The sequence below is a fragment of the Podarcis erhardii genome (assembly GCF_964252035.2).
Source record: "Podarcis erhardii genome assembly, chromosome: 3".
In the NCBI taxonomy this organism is placed as follows: Eukaryota; Metazoa; Chordata; class Lepidosauria; order Squamata; family Lacertidae; genus Podarcis; species Podarcis erhardii.
Genome location: NC_138507.1, coordinates 61,909,498 through 61,931,783, shown reverse-complemented (window position 1 = coordinate 61,931,783; position 22,286 = coordinate 61,909,498). Strand labels below are relative to the sequence as shown.

Genomic DNA, 22,286 nt, shown 5'->3' with positions numbered 1-22,286 from the left:
TCCTACATTGTAGGGGGTTACACTAGATGAGCCTTGTGATCCCTTCCAGCTCTACAGTTCTATGATTCTATCAGGCTATCCTCAGGCTGACACATTTCCCCCTCATCTTTCCTCCACTCCCTCTATTGTGTACAGAAGGCAATGTCCAAACCAAGAAAGCCCCTAGGTTTTTGAGCACTGTATCTCTTTCACAATTCAAAGTACCAGTGGATCCCCCTATACAGAGATTCACAATGGAGGAATACCACATCCAGACAGTTCTGATTCGAACATGTCAGAACTGCCAGCCTCATTTGTCCACTCTGCTAAAAAAAATCTGAAAGTATATCTCAACAACTGTACTTCACAAAGTATAATCTGAGGCAACTCATGAAGGATTGCAAGACTATTTTCCTCTCATGACTAACAATAGCTATTTTGTGAGTTAACTAGGCTGCAAAACACAAATAATTTGGCAGCACAACCACTATATTGAGGTTTCCGTGATAAGCCTCTTGGGGCATTAATTCACAAAGTCATCACTGTTTGTGGAACACCATTCCCATAATTGTCGAATGCTAATCCTGATACAGTATGCAAAAATAGACCTGCTGGGCCTGTGACACCTGCTTTGCACAAATGGAACCCACCAACATGCAAAAAGACTTTAAATGAGAAACATTTTACTTTTATCTGTACCAGCTGATTTTCTTTTGATAAGCCTTGTAAGCAAACTAAGAGATGCTATTAGCGTGAAACTTTTTACTACCCTAATAAATAAAAATATTGCTTAGAGACAATTATTACCCTTCAACCAGGCAAGTGACTACTTTTAAGTTTGGCTTTGATGGTAATGTGTGTGTGTGTGTGGTTATACAAGATCAAACACAAGGGCAAGGTAAAAGAAAATTATAATCAAATGTGATGTTTACAGCATTATTCTCTGAAACAAGTAGTTGTATCACTCAGAGAATTTTTAAGTGCCAAGTCTGTCAATGGTAGAATGAAAAGCAACAGTCTCTCTGATAATAAAGATCTATATAATATTTATATTATTTATTCTCTTGTTGTTGGGAGGATTAGGATTTATTCTCAACAATAACGAAAAGCTCTCAGGCTTATTTCTGAAATATTATTAACATTAATGAGAGTATTCATAAGAAATGGATTAAGCATTAAGATATTCTTCAAAAGCAATGGCAGCCAGATATCTGTATCCATATTCCAGTCTGGAATCTTGCTACATGTTTAGATGACCTGCAAGAGTCCTTTCTTTATCTCACAGTACACATTTTGCTACAAATGTCTCTAATCCATGGCTGATGCCTTCAGTTCTCTTGCTTCCTAAGCAATATACAGTCTATACTATCCCCAAACTATGTTTTAAAAAATGTAATATTTTAGTAAAATATTATCATTTTTAGGGCAAAGACTATGTCTTACATATTTATACACAAGCTGCCACAAACTCTGATATGTGACACCCAAAGGTAAGGAGAGGGAGGGAGGCAGATTTCCTCTTGCTCTGAGTATCTGATGTGCAAGACTTAATCCTTGCTCTGAAGATAATGTATGAGTTTTATATGATGTTGAATTGTCACCCAAAGCACCAATCCGGCACTTCTGCTTGTATGCTGTGTGGCCCTGACACAGCATTTAAAGATTATTTACAGAAATATTGTAAAATTAATGAGCTATAGAAAAATGGTAGAATGAAGTTATATGGCTTTGGCAGAAATGTTATAAGGAACTAGGTACAGATAGATTGTTAATGTATTAAAGGGAAAAAATAAGGTTAGAATATGTTAAGATTAATTACAGGACAGAAAACAGATGAAGATGGAAAGGAATTGCTGAAACAGTTAATTGAAGTGGAATACAAAAAGGGAGGCGTGAGGAAGTCAATGAAACAAGTGAATGAAACTTAAGATTGAAGATATTGGAAGTGTTTTTAATTGTTCTTGTTTTGTTTTGTTAATTCAATGTTTCATGTAGTGTTTTTGGTTTTGTATTTTATTATATTGTCATGTTTAATTCTTTTTTTTCTTCTTTTTGTAATCTTCACACTCTTAATAAATATTATTTTTTTAAAAAAAGACATTCATTTTGGAGTGGGGAGACAGACAGACAGAAGCCTGGCTTATGCATGATCCCTAGTGATCTGTCCTATTGGCCTTCGATCCCATCTCTGTACTGCTCATTCAAGTGCCGCTCCCCAATGATGAGACACTGGACATCAAGTCTTTTCTTGTGCTGTATTCTACAAATATAATTTTAGCATTGAGAAGTAGTTACAAACTACTTGTAACTACTTCTTAATGCTAAGAACTGAGAGCCTGTGCCACCATTTTAACAACTAACACCACAACCCAAGGGGCATCCAATCTTTCCCAAGGCCTCTGTCTCACTTGCCTCAAATGGTGACCCCAGTTCCCTTACTGACAGAAACTTACTGGGGAAACACTCTGCTTGTGCTAGAAGGTGAAGCCCAAGGTGATGCCAGCAAGCCCATCTCACTGCAACATGCCCCTTTCCTTGACACATCAGTGGTGCTGGCTCAAACACCAGCACAAATGGAATGATTGTGTGTCTCCTCTGTACTGATGTGATGACCCTGGAGTCAAACATTATGGGTTGCTTTCACTTCACAGGGTGGGGAATTTGCATCAGACAGTAAAAAAAATGTCCAAGTAGTTTCTTGAGCAATCACCTTTCCTTTTTCAATAAACAATACACTTTCAAGGGTAGGCCCAGAGACTAGATTTGGCTCAGACTTGTAGTCTTCATATTCTTCTCAAATTGTCTCCAGAAATCACCAGATTTTGATACTTATAAGTGGAGGAGGCAAGCCCTTTGTCATAGGAATAGCTTAAAAACAGGTCTTCCCAAAACAGTGAATTTCTTTCTAACCTCTGATACTTAGGAGGAAGTTTATTCTTTTTCACTGGGCAAATAAATTATATGATCAATACAATCCTCAGCAGATATGAACCACAGCAAAATTAGCTATAATTCTTGAAGGATTTTTCAGATATTAGAAGGCTAGCAGAACATTATGAGTCAGCACGCTTCTGTGAAACCCGTATAGCTGCAATGTCTGCAAAAAAAAATAGGTTAGGCATCTTTATGAGAGCCAATAAGTAATAACTCATTTCAGAAGGCAGAAGTTCATATGATATAGGAGAATACAAGCTAATGATTTCTGTAGCCCAGAAAAAAATCTTTTGAGTTCAGTTTATAGAATGTGAAAACTTTTATGTTTGCTATTAATGCTATGGATGATGAAATGACTGTGGTTTTTCCCCGAGTGGATCAGAAAAGCTATATGCTATGCACTGCTCTGCTTAAATAGACAGTCACATTTACATGAACAGCTTAACTCAATATGTGTGGGAACTCTGAAAAAGATAAATAAAATATAACTTCAGGATAGATTACTACAATTCCTAGAGGGTGTAATTTTTAGTAAGGAATTATAACTCATCTGCAGTGCTTCTCTTAAATTTTTTAATATGATTTTCCTGTGTTCAAAAATAAGTTAACCTTTATAAAAGTACTCTTTAAATTTTAAGATGATCTTCCTTTTTTCAAAAACAACACAAGAAAGTGGAGCAAGACCAATGGCAAGAAACCAATGGAAAGATTAGGAGAATTCAGCTCAAAGAGCCAATTCCAAGCTATTACCCCGAAAAAGGATGAAAAATGAAATCAAAGAGTAAAGTCAATACTGCACTTATCATTGTACCAACTTAGTAGGTATTTGGTAGGCCTAAGTGTTAAGGTCCCTATTTATGAATGAAAAGAAATGCAACAACATCATGTATTATACCTCTTGACTGTGCTCTTTATAGACTTGAAGTGGACCTGTGGGCTTTTCGGTGTCCCAGATTTGTAATGATCCATCTCCACTGGATGTGATAAGCACATGCTCATTGTTCTCACTCCATGTCACATCAAACAGGCCATCGTTCCAGTCAAAACTAAAGAAATAGCAACCAACACATTAGTTCATGAGAAATGGTACATAACTTAAATAAATTCATATGCTAAGATAGCAGTCTGATTTTTTTTACTTCTCAGGAGTCAGTATAGTTCCATAGAAAGAGTGATAGTTTTGGACTGGGGAACAACCAGGAATAAAATCTTGGATGAGCCATGAAGCTTCACTGAGCACTCTATAGCCAAACACATTCTGTCTTAGCCTAACTTACCTCGTAGAGATTGTGTAGGGATAAGATGGGAACCACTAATGCTACTTTGAACTCCTTAGGAGGAGGGTAGGATTTTTAAAAACTAATAAATAACTTGTCTGATTCACAAAGTTAGCCTTCCCTAGCTTGGTGCCTCTCCTATGTTTTGAACTAGAATGATGGGAGTTGATGTGCAACAACATTGGAGAGTCAACAGGTTCCTCACCACTGCTTTAAGCTTTGCTTTCCTGCATCTCCATAAGGGGCAGCACAACTTGTGTGTGCCCTCCACCACCTGCGCTGGCTGTAAAACCTATAAGCTGACGTCTTGGTCAGGAATCTCAAGAGTGTTGTTGCCCACCTCCTCAGTTGCTTCCCCTGGCCTTGTTTTCAAGGCCCTAAAACTTTATGTAAGGGTTGGGGTCTGGTAGGCCTCAGTCTGCCAAATGGTAGGCCTCAGCCACTTACCCATTATTGGTTTTTAAATCCCTTCTCAGCTTAAAGGGTTTATGTTCTAAACAGCATTCAAGTAGCATTGTAGCTAAAATTCCACGGTCTCAGTCAAGAGATGTAGTCACACACAAGGTACTGGACACAACTTAGGCACCAAGACTGCAGATAGAAGCACTCATTGGCACCTAAATGGGTGTATACAGGTATCCCCATCCACACATTCTCTTCTGAATGCAAATCATTTTGCAGAAACAAACCTGCAAGAATCCATAATTCTAATTGTCATGCTTGCCATTGTGTTTCTCATGGCATTCTGGTGAGTGTGACAAGCCCCAGTAGTTGAATCTAGTGAGGAGAAAGGGTATCATATCCCTTCAGCTGGACTACGCTGGAGACCCTCTCAGCATCCCTGAAGCAGAAAGTCTCCCTTCTCCCTTAAGTTTAAAGTGTAGAGGTGGTGAGGGGAACAGGGCACTACCTTGTGGCTCACCAAGACACTCCAAAGTTTGTGCACTTCTATATATTTGGACCTGTGAATAAACCTACTTTGCCCTTGAAGGATCAGAGCACATGAATGATCCTCGCTACAGCCTAGCTAAAGTAGTTAAAGATTATCCCTCAAGAATAATCAGAAATTAATTTTGGAAATATATCCCAGGCAGCCAAGGATCCCATTTTTGTTCCATTAAATCCAAGTTTTGGCTTGGATTCAGAAGCAAAATGAAGTTTCTAAAATAACATTGAAGTCCAAAAGTTGATCGCAACTTCCTTTATTTGACTGCTCCGATTTTGATTGTTAGAGACAATTCCTACACATCAAGGTTATATGATATTTTTATTAATAAATTATAGAACAATAGTACCTTCTAAAGAGATGAACTCCAGCTTCATTTTGTTCTAATACTACCAGAGTTCCACAACCTGAAAAAGAAAAATATTACCCTTTGAAAACAAGGAAATACCTTATAGTAGAATATAGTATTTATTTTCTTTATTTTATTTCTTTAATTTATAGTCATTAATCCACCATAGAACCCAATGTGGCATAATTGTGGTTCCCTGGAAATATCAGGAATAGACTAGCTTCAATCTGGTTTAATGTAGCAAACAGTGGTCTTATCTATCTTTAGACTATACTTTAGGATAATTAGATTAGAGTGAAGTATTTGAATTATTAGGATGATAGCTGTCTATAGCATGCCAGGCTATTTATCTGTCTAGCACTGCATTGACCACTTGGCCTGGCTGCAGTTCAAAAAAACAGAGTCCAAATGCCAAAGTGGGCAGGAATCAACTGCTAGAAATGTGTGATGGGGAAAATGCAAAGTTAGACACTGAAGCAGAAGGGTGGGGAAATCAACAATAAAATGCTTGTAAACTACTACTCTTGTAACCTTAGTAAAGAAACAGTAGCCACAGAAAGTTGTGGGAGTTTAACTCCATTGACTTCATTAAGTTGTATAAATATGCACTTAATTGTTGTCAATTGCAGTATATTTACCTGTTAAGTAAGCACCACTTAATACAGCAAACCTTACATATTTTATGTAAACATACTGTGTAGAATTCTGTTGTTTTATATATTAAGTCATGCAAGCACATAATTCACCAGGACATTATTTTGCACAAATCCAATGAAATTAATACTATTGGTGCAAGACCAGAACCATGTTCTTCTTTGGTATGGGATTGGTAAGAAGTGACAGGACACTCAACAGTAGTCTTAATACAAAGGATTTTAAAACCTCAGCTGAACATTACTAGATATCTTAAGTAAGCTTGAATGTCAGGTCCAATGCCACCAAATGGTGATTTAAGAAGACTGACTTACAGGAGTTGCTTTCAGGAAAGCATGCATAGGATTGCAAAACAATTCTATAAAATACCCGGTGTTCAAGTTGTTTTTTCCACTTACACAATCAAACCTATCTATCTTAACAGACGGTTAAGTGTTACAGTTTGGAATCAACCATTTTCTAAAACAAAGAAGATACTATGGTGGCATATACAGTATATGAAGTTGTCCTTTAGTGCGTAGAAGAGGTGATATGCCTGTAAATGACAGTCGCTGGGGAGCACAAGTGGAGAGTGTCCTGCATATGGGTTTTCCATGGGCATATTGCTGGCCACTGGGTTTTTGGTCTGATCCAGCAGGACTGTTCTTAGGCCCTTATGTTTAAACACTGTTAGGTTGGTCTTTATACCTAAGTATCAGCCACAAGTACCTCAAAAAAGCACATCCTATGTCAGATCATCAGCTGAAACAACCATGGAAACGATTGGGATTAGGTATGCGGGTTTTAGTAAACAGTTTTGACACTGCACATAACAGGAGAGCTATTTTAACACTCTTTCCTCCAGCTCAGAATCTTACAAGAAATCCTACAGCACGCTTCTTCCATTCGGATGCCTTCTATAAACACTTTTTTCCAGTGCTTTTCTTCTGGGGGTACACATACCCCTAAACATTTGCAAATCTTCGTACTTTTATCCATTTATTTTATTTTTCCCGATTTGAATTATAAAATGGTGGTTTTCTTGAGTCCAAATGAGAGCACCCCTAAACATTTTTAAAGAAAAAAAGCACTGCCTTTTTCTACTATGCACTGTGGGAACCTTTCAACGTCGCAGCACGAGCCCGACCACAAGCGTGCTTGCTCCCAAAGCAAGCCCCACTGAGCGCATACTCATCTAAAGGCTGCAGCCCTCAAGCCTAGGCGGCAGCAACTAACTAGCCCAACCGAAATCCGTGGGGCTTTGCTGTCAAGTCAACAAGGCTGAGATGATCACGCTTGCATGGAAGGTAATCCTAAATTAGCGGGGCTTGAGCAAACATGCAAACGGGATGCCGTTCTATTTCTTTTTAGATTACTCTTTTTGGAAGAACTGCTTGCCCGGCAAACCACATGTTTCAACCAACGTCGATGGTCCGGAAGAACCGGGCAGCCTGGAAAACACAACACGGCTTTGCCCCTCTCCACGCATGCGCACTCTGCTTGCCGCTTCACCTGCAATTCCGTAGTACTGCGAGGCAGCACAGGCCAAGCGCCCGGGCAGGTAAGGCGAGAACTCGACCGCGTAGCCGTGGCGGCCGGGCAGGCGGAAGGCCTGCGCCCTCGGGGGCTTCGCCGGCGCGCCACCACCACCTCCGCCGCCGCGGCTCATAGCCTCAACCGCGTCGCTCGAGCTATCCCGGGCCGGCTGCGGGAGAGGCGCTGCCGCCTCTCCTTCTCTGTGGGGAGGTCCCGCTCCCGTCGCCGTCGCCCCGCCCAGCTCCGGCCGCCGGAACTGTGGGCAGAGGTCGCCTCCGCCGCCATCATAGGTTTGGGCAAAGAGCGCCGCCTCTCCAGTTTCTAGGGCGGGGCGGTAATGGAGAAGCGCCCTAGGGCTTGCAATAGCAGTAGCCTGCTCGGTGTTTCTTCAACGAGGCTTCCGGTTCCTCGTCGCAGCTCGAGGGACGTTTCCCCCCACGTGCGGGGAAGAAACGTGAAACACGACAGCGAGCAGAGTTGGGCGAGCTTCATTTCCTTGCCGTGGTTCGAAGCGCCGTTAATCCTGTTCTCTAACCCAATGCAAAGGAGTGGCCCAATACATTGAGGCAACTGAGGCGAGCCACAAAATGGCGGCCTCCCCCTCCCCACCAGGGATGGAGGGGTGCCTGAAGATCTACATCAGGCAACATGGAGGGGGACTGAAGACTTACATCTAGATCTGCTGCCCCTGTGGATTCTGCTGCCCGAGGCAGTTGCCTCACCTTGCCTCATGAAGGGGCTGGCCCTGCCTCTTATGTAAAAGGCAGACTACACAAGGCTTAGAAGCATGAGGGTTGGGCAGGGCTTTGGGGCCATTAAAGATAGTACAAAGGCGAAATACTTCCACAGGGGTTGCAGCCCTCGCCATAGGAGATGCAGCAGTTGAGAAGGCTGTGTAGCTATTGAATTTTTAAATTTATTTCAATTAGAACTATGTTGATCTTCTAGATATAGGTAGGTAGCCGTGCTAGTCTGCTGTAGTTGAAACAAAATTAAAAAAAAATCCAACTAGAGACCAACTAAGTTTGTTATTGGTATGAGCTTTTGTGTGCATGCACGTGCATGGTATCTGAAGAAGTGTGCATGCACACGAAAGCTCATACACGAAAGCTCATACACGAAAGCTCATACCAATAACAAACTTAGCTGGTCTCTAAGGTGCTACTGGAAGGAATTTTTTAATGTTGATCTTCATGATTCCAGGGTAATTTACAAAGTTAAAAATAGACAAATGCATTAAACCGAAGATACTATTGTAATTAGGCCTCTAAAAAGCACAGGAGCATGTGGCAGGGTGCATTTAGCAAGTTTGTTTTCCAAAGCAAAAAGGCAGAGTTAACAAAAAGAGGAAGCCTAGCAATGAGTAATGGGCATCTGCGGTAGATCACTGGTAGACCGTTGGCTCCCCCCAAAGAAGCTGAACAACTGTGGCTCCCCCCCAAAAAAGCTCAACATTTTACCTCCTCCCTGAAAAAACTCAACAACTTTGACCTGAACCCCCCAAAAGGGGGTAGATTACTGCAAGTGTTTAACTCTGTGAGTAGATCGTAGTCTCTTGGGAGTTGGCCACCCCTGCCATAAGCTTTAGATGGGTCCTGCCATAGTCCTATAAAATGTTCACTTCAGATTTTAGTGAACTGGTTTGACATGGCAAATGTTTAAAAATCTGTTTAATGGTTCCCTTTTAATCTGGAAAAATACTCTATGCTCAACAACTTCAATCCTAAAAAAAGGTCAACAACATTGGTTGGCCCTTTGGTCGGCCCTCATGGCACTTCACTTCATCAAATCTGGCCCTCTTTGAAAAAAGTTTGGACACTGGTGTAATCTGAATGCTGCTTTACTTTCTGTCAGTAAGATAGCATTACTAGGATTGAAAAGAGGCAGCTTTGAGTTTCTAAAATGTGTGTTATTTGAAATAACTACGAAAGAATTAATCTCTATTCACAGAATATCATAGATCATAGAGTTGGAAGAGACCACAAGGGCCATCGAGTCCAACCCCCTGCCAAGCAGGAAACACCATCAGCTTTTAACTTTTTCATTGACTGCTTTCTCCAGTCTGCATGGCCCCAAACAACAGAATAGAACCAGAGTTCTGTTCCAACAAACAAGGAACAAAAAACACTTGGTCCCCCCCAGGGGGTGGTTTACCACATAATTATTTCAAAGCATTTGCAACAAAAGAGATCAACTAACCCAGTCTCTCTTCAGTTTCATTTTAAAACTGATTCTTGCTCCACATATGGAGGATTGTATGTAACTGGAAGAAGAGTGAGTTGTGTGAAGCCTTTTTCTCTTGGGAGAATGCTAGGTAGAAAGGTCTGTGCCACAAGTTATGATGGGATAGCAGCATATTGGCTATCTCTGATATACTTCATTTGATGCATAAAAGTATTATCCTAAATCACAGGAGAATATACATTGTTGAGGAGATGTGTATGGGGAATTGTAAACGGTGAGATAAGTAGGAAATGAAATAAAAGTGATAATTACATTTTTAACTGGTGATTCATAAAATGTGTTGATAACACAGATCCTGGCAAAGATCTGTGATGCAGGACTACCAAAAGTACCAGCTCTGTTGAAATGCCAGATTCCTTCCACCATAAGCTCTCACCTGACAGCATCCATTATATTAGGCCTGGTGTCCCCAGTGTGGCAGATGCAATGGTGCCCCTGAAAGCCTCCTCCAGTGCCTGTGAAACTTTTGCACTCCTGCCCCTCTCCAGGAGTTTACTTCTTTTCTGTATTCCTTGGAATTGAGAAAGGAACAATCTCTCATTGGAAAACTACAGAAAGCTTTGAAAGGAAGTAGGAGGAGTATCACTGATTCCAGTTTCTTACCACTCTCTCTTTTTCCCCCAGATTGAGATTGGCACCAAGAAGAAAGCAGAGTTCTATGGGCGTGTCCAGTGTGTTCAGCACTCATTTTGATTTGCTTACACAAAGCATGCTGGGAGGTTATATCATAATGAGCATTCATCCTGAATTGCTTGTGGGCGTTTTCCTATTAATCATTCATGCGTCCCACACTTTTCAGTGCATTTCCTCATCACTTTCCAAACCACAAAAAGGCAATGTTCTTTTTAATTTTTTTTGCACTAGCACTAGAGCAGCAGAGCACTTAAATCCATTTTAATTGCACAAACATTAATTTCCAATATGCGTAGACTCCCTCCCACAAAATACTGACAGTCTGGAGGCACCTTCCGTTTCATTTCCCTTCCCTCACCTGCTCCCATGTGTCTTTTTGGTTTCTCCTGCCTCTCTTTTCTGAGTGGTCTGTTTGTTGCTTCTTGGGCGAGGGAGATTAATTTCTTTCTCTGCCCCCTTTCTGTATGTTTTATTTCCTCCAAGCCTGTCTGCCTCCTTCCTTCCCATGATTCAAGAAACATACACGCCACATCTTAATAAGTATATCTAACATTGTGGGCTTGATGTCCCTTTCGAGTCAGTTTTTTCAAGAGCAAATGCTTTTCCGATAGCAGCTTTGAGACTTATCTGATGCATGTTTTCTGAGAAGAAAGTTTAATTGATTTTAATACCACTTTATCTCATAGGATTGCAGCTCTGTTTGTTGTGAAATCCTATCAGTTTTTGCATGATAAAAGTCCAATGACTCACTTGGTAGAGTTTTATCAGTAATCGTTCTGCAAATTATTACATTGTTCTGTAATAACTGAAATGTTTTAAGACACACACTTTTGCTACTCTGAACTTGGAATGATAAACAATGCCATGTAAAAAGCAGTGCCTAATTATTTTAGCCTCTAACATTTCTTGCATGGATGTGTTATTGTTGGCATTGTCAAAAAGCCTTAAAGTTTCAATCGGTTTCAAGCTGCGTAGGTGGCTGAAAGATAAGCAGCATAAATAATGAGATTTTTCAAAAGAGTTGCATAACCATTAAGCAATTTTAATACAAAGTACAACTTTGTTTGACTAAACATGTTAATTTGTGCATTAGATTTATCAAAAGTACCCTGTGTGCACAAGAAATTATGGAATTATATCATTTTCCACCCATCAAAAAACATCATTCTTGTCATATGAAGTGCTCTGTACTGAGAATCCAGGATGTGACCTTGCCGCTCAGAAGTTAGAAACTAATTTTTAAATTTGATACCTGATTCTAAAATATACTTAGGCTGAATCCTCTAATTAAAGTGAAGGGAGTAAATTAGACTGAAAAGTGAAGGGAGTAAATTAGCTGACTCTCAAAGACAGTGTTGACCCTTGTCCCAGCTTTGAAAACAAGAAGGTTTGAGAAGAAGCGTTTCTGTTGTGTGCTTCAGGATCCCAGAACAAGAAGCCCTGGGGAAACTTACAAATTTACAGCCGTGTTGCCATACATGAGAATTCTCAAAAATCTTGTATCAGAAAAGGGCAAGGGGCTCTGTATAATAGAAATGCCTTCTAAATGTAGATACAAGAATTCAGCCTTTCTCAGTTCAGTGTTAATTGTGATACCAATTGCATTGGGAAGAGCAGTGCAGCCACAGTACCTAGCAAGCCTGGTGAATCCCAAGCAAAAGTGTGAGTGGAAGACTGTGCTGTGCTGGATGCTTGAAGAGATAGAGGCCTCTGCCCACCCTCCTGGCTCCCTCTAGATTAGCTGCTAGTGTGTGTGTTTGTGTTTCAAGAAGCTCATGTGTGTCTCTTCTGCTTGATTTTGTGGGGCATGCAGCAACAGCTGCAGAGTATGTGGAAGAGAGTTCCTTCCCTCTCAGTCTTCTCTGGGCTGATTCCCTTTTGAAAGGTTGCGTCATTGAGGAAGTGGGAGGCTTTTGCAAGGCTAGAGCAGAGGAAGAGGAATTGTGCATCCTTTTAAATTGGCTGCAGTGTGATACTCCTTGAATTACAAACAGATGAGAACTTGCTGAGGAAGATAGTAGCAGTGTTTCTTCCAGGCACTGTCTTAATGAGGGGAAAGAGGAGTGAATGTGGGAGCAGAATAGGGGAATTCTTCCCCCTATATAAAAGTTATTTTCAAAAGCAAGGATTCTAAGTTTATAATCTGGCAAAGCAGCCAACCCAGCCATATACATGATAAATACATGCAGATAAAGAAGCATTGGCTGGTGGTTTACATTATACGTCTTGGGCAGGGAACCTTTTTCAATCCATGAGTGGCATTTCCATCTGGGGGCTGCTTGCAGTGCCAGAGGAAAAAGTGTGTGGAGTAATTAATGTAAAATCTATCTCCATATAGTAGACTAGTTTCTACACATACTCATGCACCCTTCTATCACCATCCAGGTAAGCAGAGAGTACCATCAGGGTTGACATTTTCCAGCCAGGCCAAAACACTCAAGGAAGATGTGAAACAAGGCTTAGGGGGGAGATATGGCCTGGTAAAAGTCCCAAGGGAGGCCAGCATTTGGCCCCAAGGCTTGAGGTGCCCCAGCCCTGTTATAAATTATGGGTTAAAGGTTTACCCCAAAATTGGGCTCTGTGTCTGCTCCTAAAATATTCTAGGCCAACAATTATTACCAGGGCCAAATTTTAAACTAATTTTGAACTGAAGGTGAAGGGCAATCATTTTCCTTTAATATATATTTAATACAAATTTTGTTGTTGAGTCGTGTCCGACTCTTCGTGACCCCATGGACCAGAGCACGCCAGGCACTCCTGTCTTCCACTGCCTCCCCCAGCTTGGTCAAACTCATGTTCGTAGCTTCAAGAACACTTTCCACAGTGTTAGACACAAGTAAATAATATAAGGCCAATTAATTTTTAAAGTTTGATTATGTTACTTCAAGACAAGTCTTATTCCCTCCAGACCAGGCTACATAAATACTACAGTGTTCCTGTCTGATCTAGAAAAATGGCTGTAAATCACTAACACACTTGTCATTGAAAAGTTAATGGTGGTTCTTAACATTTTAAGTGTAAAAAACAACAATGTAATTTATATTGTTATGTGATGTAACAGTGTCCTAAAAGGGGATCCACTCAAGAGAACAGTAGGTGGCAGCCAAGGACTAAAAATGCAAAAACTTCCAGACTGAGAGCTATTTTAGTCTGTTTTAACAGAAACAACAGAGGGCTGTGACACTTTAAAGATATGACAATTTTATTACAGCACATAGATAATTCATGAATCCTTATGCTTAAAGATTATTTAGTTTTTAAGAAGCTACAGGCTCTTTTCCCCTATAAATTGCAAATTCCCCTAGGAAAAACATGCTGTGGGAGCTCTTGCAGTATTTCAGGATATTCCAGATAGATTTTCATTCCATATATATTGAATAGGTTAATTAAATTGTGGACAGGTGTAGATGCCACCAAAAATTTAATCAGAAATCACCAATTGCCCAGTTATCATGTTTGAACATGTGCTTCAGTCCTTGAGCATTTTGGGCTACACAAAAGGTATCCTATACATAATGAGAACTAAAATCCCTGACATTTTTTGGTGTTAGGAGGGGTCACACTGTAAGCAACATTATATTTAATGAAAGCTGTGAGAAAGTGGCTAGATTCCGCCCTTTTTATTCATCCTATTTATTCAATTGCATTGCAAAGAGCTTTGTTTAACTTAACTTGACCACTGTTCCCATTTTTACCACTGGTTGTATTGAAATCGAGACATACTGACTTTTACCAATTCAGACAAACATTGTAACCACTGTGTAACAGTGGATCCCATATGAAGTATTTTTTATTTATATTTTTTCTAATAGTGTTGAGCCAATGCAAAGATGTCTTGGGCACAAGTTGTAAATAAACTTGCTTGAATGTCAAACAGACCTGTCACTTCAAATGTTGCCTACATTTATAAAACAAATAAAAGTTTATTCCCATAGCCTTTTAACTCATACTACCTCCAGTCTGTTTGTCTCCAGTTCTGCATTTGCACTTACATCATCTGTTATGGCTATGCCAGGGGATTATTTCCCGTGAGGTATCAACAACAGTGGTTGTTCTATTGCAAGAAAAGAGTCACAAAGAAGACAGGGAAGCTATTTCTGCATGTTGGTGGATGCATGGGATTGGTACCCGAACTTGGTTTCAAGGAACAGGTTGGATGGTGGTATCTTTGAATGTTCCCCCTAGCAAAATGCACATGCATACAGAAGATGAGCATGTGAAGGAGGTTAGGACAGAAAGTTTATTTTTGATAGGCTTATTTTTCATATGTAAAAATAATAATAAATAATAATAATAATAATATATGCATTCTTTAGGCAGAAGGACACTATGTTGCACATGCTGGGGGGGGTGTCAATGGGTAGAGCCTGTGTGCTATAGTTGCTAGAGTGTTGGAGTGGGAACTGGGAGAGGGTTCAAATCCCCACTCGGCCATGACCTACCTCAGCCTAGCCTACCACACACAGTAGTTGTGGGAATTAAAAGAGCAGGGGAGAGAACCATGTATGCTACCCAGATCTCTTGGAAAAACAAGGTGAGATATAAATGCAATCAACCAATCAATAAGCACTCTGGCCTTTAATGTTTATAGCCCTATGGAACCCACCCTAGTCCTGTACACTTGAAAGTAAAACCTGGAACATATTTGTTGAAACATCTTGGTGGAAACAACCCTAGGATTGCTTTGATGTGTATAAAAATTTATAACTAAATAAATAAGAATAGGAAACTTAGTTTCCTTATCCAATCAGACAATTAGCTTATCTAGCTCATTATAGTCCAAAGACAGAGAGTAATTCTCCAGGGTTTCAGACAATGGCCTTCCTGAACCCTACGTGGAGATGTTTGGGATGGAATATCTTCTGCATGAAAAGCATGTGCTCTATCACTTGACTACAACCCTTTGCCAAAGAGAACAGTTCATTGTTACCTTCCAGCTCTAACGAGAACAAGACACCCCCTCCCACCAAGATATTTGAACAGATGAAGAACAGAATAAGAATTCGTATATGTGCTTAACTTCATCCCATTTCCCACCTAGTATTTCAAGAATAAGGTTCATGCCACGTGCTTTAATGCTGTAACCCACCCTGGGACCTTGGGGAGAAGGGCAGGGAAGAAGAATATGCCAGCAAAAAAAATCAAAATGGACTGAAATTTATAAATTAATACTCGGTGAGGATCTTGCAACACTACTTGCCTCTGCATTTAAAAAGGAAATGAAAGTGGGGACTGTAAAGCGAAGCCTCTTTACTTAACGGGCTCCCGTTTGCGTAAAAGCAACCTTGAGCAAAGTCGACGAGAGGAGCAGCACAGCAGAGGGCGCTTTATCATACAGGAGCCACTTCTCGGTTCAGGCGCCGCACGATTCCTCTCGACCAAACTTTGGCGCTCGTCTTATGTTTACAAGCGCAGGAATGCGCAGTTCTCTCTCTACTACAGGGCAGGGGGCGTGGCTAAGGTAGGAGGGCGGAGCCTTTCCTGGGCAGGGTGCTGCTTTTGCACAGTAGCAATGCAACAAGTGGCTGGGCGCTCGCTCGCTCGCTTTCCCCCGGTCTTTCACGTTGGCAAAGCCCCTCGGGCGAGGTAGAGGCTGCGTACCGGCGAGAGGCGCGCTCCCGCAAACGGCGGCGGGTTTGCTGAAGAACTGCGAGAGCTAGGGCGGCTGGCGTGCAATAATACCCTTGCAAAGGCGCCTGGGGCTGCCGGATGAGCCGATCGCCAACCTGAGGAGCCGGCGGGGCTCAGGAAAGGAGTGCGCAATGGTGGCTTTGGCGGGCAACGGAGGAATCCGCGTTTCCCGCGCCGCTGCAGCTTGAAATCAAAGAAGGGCTCCTTTTCTCCCTCCTCCCCTCCCGCTCCGGTTTCCAGCTCGCACAAGGCAACTGCAGAAAGCAGGTCGAGGGGGAAAGGCGGCGGCGGCGGCGGCGGCATGGCATCTGCATAAAGTCTCGTCCCGGGGCAAGGAGGCGGCCGGGACAGGAGCAGCCGGCATGAGCGACCCCAGCGAGGCGGGGATCATCAGCTTCTCGGTGCCCAGCCCGCCGGGCATTCTTGGCGGCGGCTGCCCGCTGCTCTACGAGGATGGGCTCGCCAGGAGAGCGCCGGCGGCAGGCGAGGGGCCGGCGGGCCGGGGTTTCCTGGGCGGCCCAGGCGCGCCGCCGCCCGGCACCTTTTGGAATGAGGACAGCAGCTCCGTCTGCCCCGCCAGCGACACGGCGGCCCGGGCCAAAAACAACAGCGGCGGCGGCGGCGGCGGCCACAGCAACAGGAGCACCACAGTGTCTTACGTGATCAACGAGGCGAGTCCGGGGCTGCTGCAGGCGGCGGAGAGCGGGGCCCTGCAGAGCCTGAGGGAAGCGTGCGAGGCGGTGGGCGCCGACCTGCAGACGCTGCACTTCGGCAAGCTGGACTTCGGCGAGACGGCGGTGCTCGACCGCTTCTACAACGCGGGTGAGTCGGCAGGCGAGCTTCCTTCCGGCGAGCGGAAGGCAAAAGCCGCCGCGCCTGCAGCCGAAAGCGCGCTTACCTGAGGAGAGTCTCCCTCACGCGCATGCAGGTGGTGGGGCAAGCGAGGGGCCTCGGGCTTAGTTTACCTCTTCTCAATACCTAAGCAGGGTGAAGAGAGGAATACGCATTATGTCTGTGTTTTCTTACATTTCTATGCCGACTTTCTTCTGTTAGGGAAACGGGGGCTGCACAAGTGCAGTTCCCAGGTGTTTACCCATCGAGGCACTGGCCAGACCTGCTGAGCCTCATCCAGGTGGTGGCCTTGTTGTTGGCAGTTATTTATTCTGGATCATTCACATGGCACATGGAGTAAGGTCTTGAGGTCATCTACACAAGTGACCCTTAAATGCTGTTTGGCATTTTGTCTGAAATTCAAACAGCACATTTTTGTTTTTGCTGTGTTCGCTTGCAAGCAGAAGGTCCCGGGTTCAGTCCGTGAAAGCGCCAAGTAAAGCTGTGTGAGACCCTTGCCTGAAACCCTGAAAAGCTGCTGAGAGTCAGTGTGGACAGTTCTGAGCTAGATGGGCCAATAGTGTGACTTGGTATAAGGCAGCTTCCTAAAGATAAAATGAGGGGAGATTTCACACATGTTATAAAATAGCAAATCCAGGTTTGCCACCGCGTGTTCATGCTTGGTAAAGAGCTGCAGCCAATCCCGGCTCCTTGAAGAATGCATTCCCACCACATAAGGAAATATGTCCCCCTGCCTCACATTCCCTCCAACATTTGGTGATGTTAAGCACCATAAAAATATGAGTAAGGGTAGTTGATACCAGCAGAGAGTAGCTTTCAGGGAATTTCCCCATATTTTCGCTGAGACTGAATATAATCGTTTTTCATACCCAGTACTTTCCACTTCCTTTCTTCTCTTATTTCATGAAACACTGTTCCCATGAGTCTTTTAAGCTTTGGGTTGATCCCATTGCCTTCACTATCAAGATTTTATAAATATTCAGTGGCGTAGCGTGGGGGGTGCAGGGGGGGCCGGCCGCACCGGGCGCAACATCTGGGGGTTAGGGTTAGGGGGCGCAAATCCACGGGTTAGGGGGCGCAAATTACTTGCCTTGCCCCGGGTGCCGACAACCCACGCTACGCCACTGTAAATATTAGTGAGACACAATCATCAGCTGCTCAAACCTTGATAAAGATATATTAGCCCAATTCCTGTGATAGCCACTGAGATCTGGGTTTAAGCTAAAGTAAATAACTTGGTGTAGTTGGAACCAGTTTACACTATCATACCCAACTTTTCTTTCAATTGAGGGCCTTATTTGGGAGTCAGCCCTTCTAACCAATCATGCATGTTATCATCTTTATCACCTGTTTAGACAGAGTCCTGTTTTTATTATGTTACTTGTTTTTAAAACTTTTTGTAAACTGCCTTGCAAGGACAATGTGACCTGAACAGTAGATTAGAAATATTTTAAATACCTAGATAAGTATTAGCATAGGGATCTGGCCCTTGGGGAAGGTCAGTAGCATGTGACATGCTTTCTGCTGTTTCCTAGTCTGTGAAGTAAACCTGGGCTAGTCTTTGGGAAAGCTGATTGTGTGTATTTGTTATTAGGCTTTTGTGTGGAAGACAGAATAATTAAAGTGTTTTGTCACATCTTGTGCTATTCATAGTTTCCTTGGCTCCAATGATAGCAATCAGTCCATATTCTGCAGCTGCTGTTAGCCAGTAGTACCTGAGGATTGTAAACAAAGGTGAATAGGCGTTTCAGTGCTAAGTCTTTTGGCAGGAAGTCTTTGGAAATAAGTAGTCCACTCTTGTCTGTTCACACCCAGGGATTCCCTGGGAACATAAAGATTTATTCAGAATTAATTCATCCACCTTTCTATTTCTGTTTTCAGAGCCACTGATGTGGCTTTGGACTTGTTCATGTGACACTGTCTAATTGGTGTGGTTTGAACATGGGCTGAGCAAAACCAGGCTTAGTTTTTGTGTGGTGGGACCATTTGTGCAACTCTTTCACCACACTCAGTTCACCCCCTAGCCTGTGTTTACTGACCAGCTGCTGAAAGTGTATTGACCACTAGCATGGTAAATATAGGTTGGGTCCTGAGCTGGCACACATAACTTTTTCAGTATATCCCAGAAACGTCTTAAACCCACAGGCATACTATGCCAGATTAATCATATGAATGGGTCCTTAGAGGCAGTGCTTAATATATCAATCTACTTGGCCTATAAATATATCAATCTACTTGGCCCTCCAGATGTTGGAGCACAGATCCCCTCATTCCATTTACCATGCTTGATAGGGCCAATGGGACTTGTAGGTTAATAACATTTGGAAAACCAGATTCCTCGTCCCTGTTTTAGGACATGACTCCTCTCCCACAGTGTATAGGAAAGAGATTGTGAAGGGCAGGTAAGAATCTAATCAATCATTATGAGGCCTCAGGGCAGGTTACCACAATTTAAAAACAGCTTAAGCAGCTTAAGATCAGGGAACAGGTTAGACCCTTTAATAATATATCAAAAGCCAGGTTAAAGAGGTGCCTCCTTAGTGTACAGAGAAAAACTACATAATGATGATGCCAGACACACCTCTCTGAGGAGGGCATTACACAAAAATGCCCTCTCCTGGACCACTGATACCCAAAGTTCTAAGGGTGGTGGAACTACCAGGAGGATACCCTCTGACAATTTTTGTGTCCAATAGAGTCTGTGGGGAAGGAGCACCCTGATTTGGACTCAAATGAACTGGCAACCAGTGCTGCCATTTAAAAAAAAGAGGTTTGGTAAGTTCAAAATTGTACCACAGCTAGTCGTCTGGTTGCTGCTTTTTGGACCTCTTCAAGAGGCCTCTTCAAGTGCAGCACCACATAGACGACACTGCAATAATCCAGTCTAGGAGTTACTAAAGTTGTTGACAAACCATCCTTCGCTCAGAATAGGCACTCTTAGTCATCAAGGCCACCCGAGTCTCCAGTGACCCCAAGCTTCAGACCTGATCCTCCTGGGCAGGGGTGTGTGAAACCCCATGCATAGCACACTGTCTCCCCTCTTCCTGGGCACAAGAACTTGGAACACATAACATGTTTGCCTTTTCAGGGCTCGGCTTCCATTCATCTGTCCACACCTGGTCTTTATGTGCCTCCAAGCACCTGTCCAGTACCTCAACTGCCTCTTCCAAGTCAGATGAACGGAGACAGAGTTGATTGCCATATGACTTGATTTATTTATTTAATTGTCATACCACTTAATATATTTAAAATATCTCTAAGGAGTGTACAGAAACCTGAAGCAACAACAGACAGCTCAAACAAAAATATAACAAAAATACACAGTTACATATAACAATGCAAAGTTACTAATACATAAAAATCCTTTTCAGTCCATTTTCCTTCTGACACAACTTCCATCTCAGTCTCTGGGTTCTTACCCAGGGTCCAAGCAAACTCAGCTCAACCACAGACATTTCACAGCAATAAGAGTTCCTGGAAACAGGAGACATCACTCTAGTCTCTCACTCTAGGCTTGCTTTTTATGGTCAGTCCCAAAGTGGACCGTACTTCCTCAGGCACTTGCCCACAGCTGTTTCCACACCCTGTTCCAGGTGCAGAAGGTCTGTTGAGTTTTCCAGAGGGTACAAAGGATGGGGGAAAGGCTTCTACGCTCACAGCTCTTTCTTCACCCTCTGTCTTCTCCTCCTCCAGCTGCCATCCACACGTTGGTGACAACTACCCCTTTACACTCTTTGACAGTCCTAGTTGTCTGCATGATTAAAGAGAGTTGATTAACTGTTCTCTGTTAAAAATGGCAACATCCCCGCAAATAAGAATATACACGCCTATTTCCTCCCCCCCCCAACAGAATTACCTAAGAAATAAATACTAATTATTCAGCTGTAAATGATATGCTAACAAGCAATTACCAGCCAAAAGGTCAACAGAAGGTGTGGGAGTATGGGAATTTCGCCTTCTTTATATTTAGCTCCTGTGATGTCAGAGCTCTATAAAGGAACATTTTTGTCACTGTAGTTTTTAAAAACAGCTGACGTGCTACTAGCATTAGCTCACTGTTTACCTTAGCAAGCTCTGACTACAGAATTCGGGTGACGATGTTTATTATGACCACCAGCACCGTTGGTGAGGAAATGTTGTCCCAGGGTTACACAATAAACGTTGTTCTACCATAAGGGAAGGGCTGTAGCTCAGTGGTAGAGCATCTGCTTTTCAGGCAGAAAGTCTCAAGTTCAATCTTCAGCTTCTCCAGGTAAGGTTAGGCAGGTTCCCTGCCTGAAACCCTGGAGAGCCAATGAGCTAGATGGTCCAGCTCAATATGAGGCAGCTTCCTATGTTTCTGGTGGCCCACTTCGCATGTTACACTAAACTATAGTTAAAGAAACTATGCATAATGTGAACATGCAGTTCACTAGTACACACTGCTCTAAAGTTCTCACTGTGTTCTTCCTTCTAGTTGCTGGGAAACAAGCCAGAGAGTGTCCCCTCACAACATCTGAACCTGGGATCATGGTTTGTTTCGAGAAAAAGCTCGGGTTTGAGGGCATGACAAGCCACACTCTGGCTTGTTTCCTGTCAGTGTGGCAGCAGCAGGAGCCAGGGAGGAACTCAGCAAGAACTTCTGAGCCGTGTGTTCACCAGCATTGCATGTTCACATTAAGGCATTAAAACGGCAATAGCAACAACTTTGGCTTAATGTGATGTGTTAGCCAAAAAAGTGTTAATGGGTGGTATCAACAGCTGTAACTTCAGCAATACTGGAGCAGAAAATACTGAATAATATTTACTAATGGAATACGGGATTAGGACCATAATAATATTATTAGTAGCACTCCCACATGCTTACACTTATATGCAAGTATGGTTGGAGTGAGCTAAAGGCATACGTTATTGAATTATAAGGTTTATATATTAATTAAGAAAATGCTTACCCTGCTTTTCATCTAGGACTCAGTGAGACTTACAGAAATCCTGATTTGTTTATTTAATTTCATAAAAGTTTGTGCACCACTTCCTTATAAAAAACCTCAAAGCAGTTTGCAGAAGATAAAACCGTAAAATCAAGAAAAAAAACAGACAACCCTACTTTAAAACATATGAAAGTTAACATACTAAAACAGATTAAGATTACCGAAACTTTCTAAGCATCTGAGATATCTTGTCTAAGCAGAAATGTTTTTCGCAGGTTCCAAAAAGAGTAAAGTGAAGGTACCTGCTTGATCTCAATAGGCAGGGAGTTCCAAAGTGTAAGGTGAAATAGTGTGCGCGCGTG

At 42.5% G+C, this 22,286-nt stretch overlaps 2 protein-coding genes across 5 annotated transcripts in view; one reads left to right on the top strand and one right to left on the bottom strand.

Moving 5' to 3' along the window:
* PEX7 (peroxisomal biogenesis factor 7) overlaps window positions 1-8,396 on the bottom strand; it is a 52,667-nt gene extending 44,271 nt beyond the window's left edge. Inside the window, exons 1-3 of the mRNA XM_081855372.1 lie at window positions 7,631-8,396; window positions 5,486-5,543; window positions 3,809-3,959 (exon numbers count right to left, since the gene is read on the bottom strand). Of these exons, the coding sequence (XP_081711498.1) occupies window positions 3,809-3,959; window positions 5,486-5,543; window positions 7,631-7,787 (366 nt within the window). The 5' untranslated portion in view covers window positions 7,788-8,396. The remainder of the gene's footprint in view (window positions 1-3,808; window positions 3,960-5,485; window positions 5,544-7,630) is intronic.
* Window positions 8,397-14,818: 6,422 nt separating this feature from the next.
* The window catches only part of MAP3K5 (mitogen-activated protein kinase kinase kinase 5), a 91,043-nt gene continuing 83,575 nt past the window's right edge, over window positions 14,819-22,286 (top strand). For 2 of the 4 annotated variants that reach the window (XR_014154812.1, XR_014154813.1), the window contains exon 1: window positions 14,819-16,984. Coding sequence is in view for 2 of the 4 variants with exons in the window: in XM_081855248.1 (XP_081711374.1) it covers window positions 16,525-16,984 (460 nt within the window). In the remaining 2 variants the exon portion in view is untranslated. The remainder of the gene's footprint in view (window positions 16,985-22,286) is intronic. The other 2 variants (XM_081855248.1, XM_081855249.1) reach the window with 2 other exon arrangements.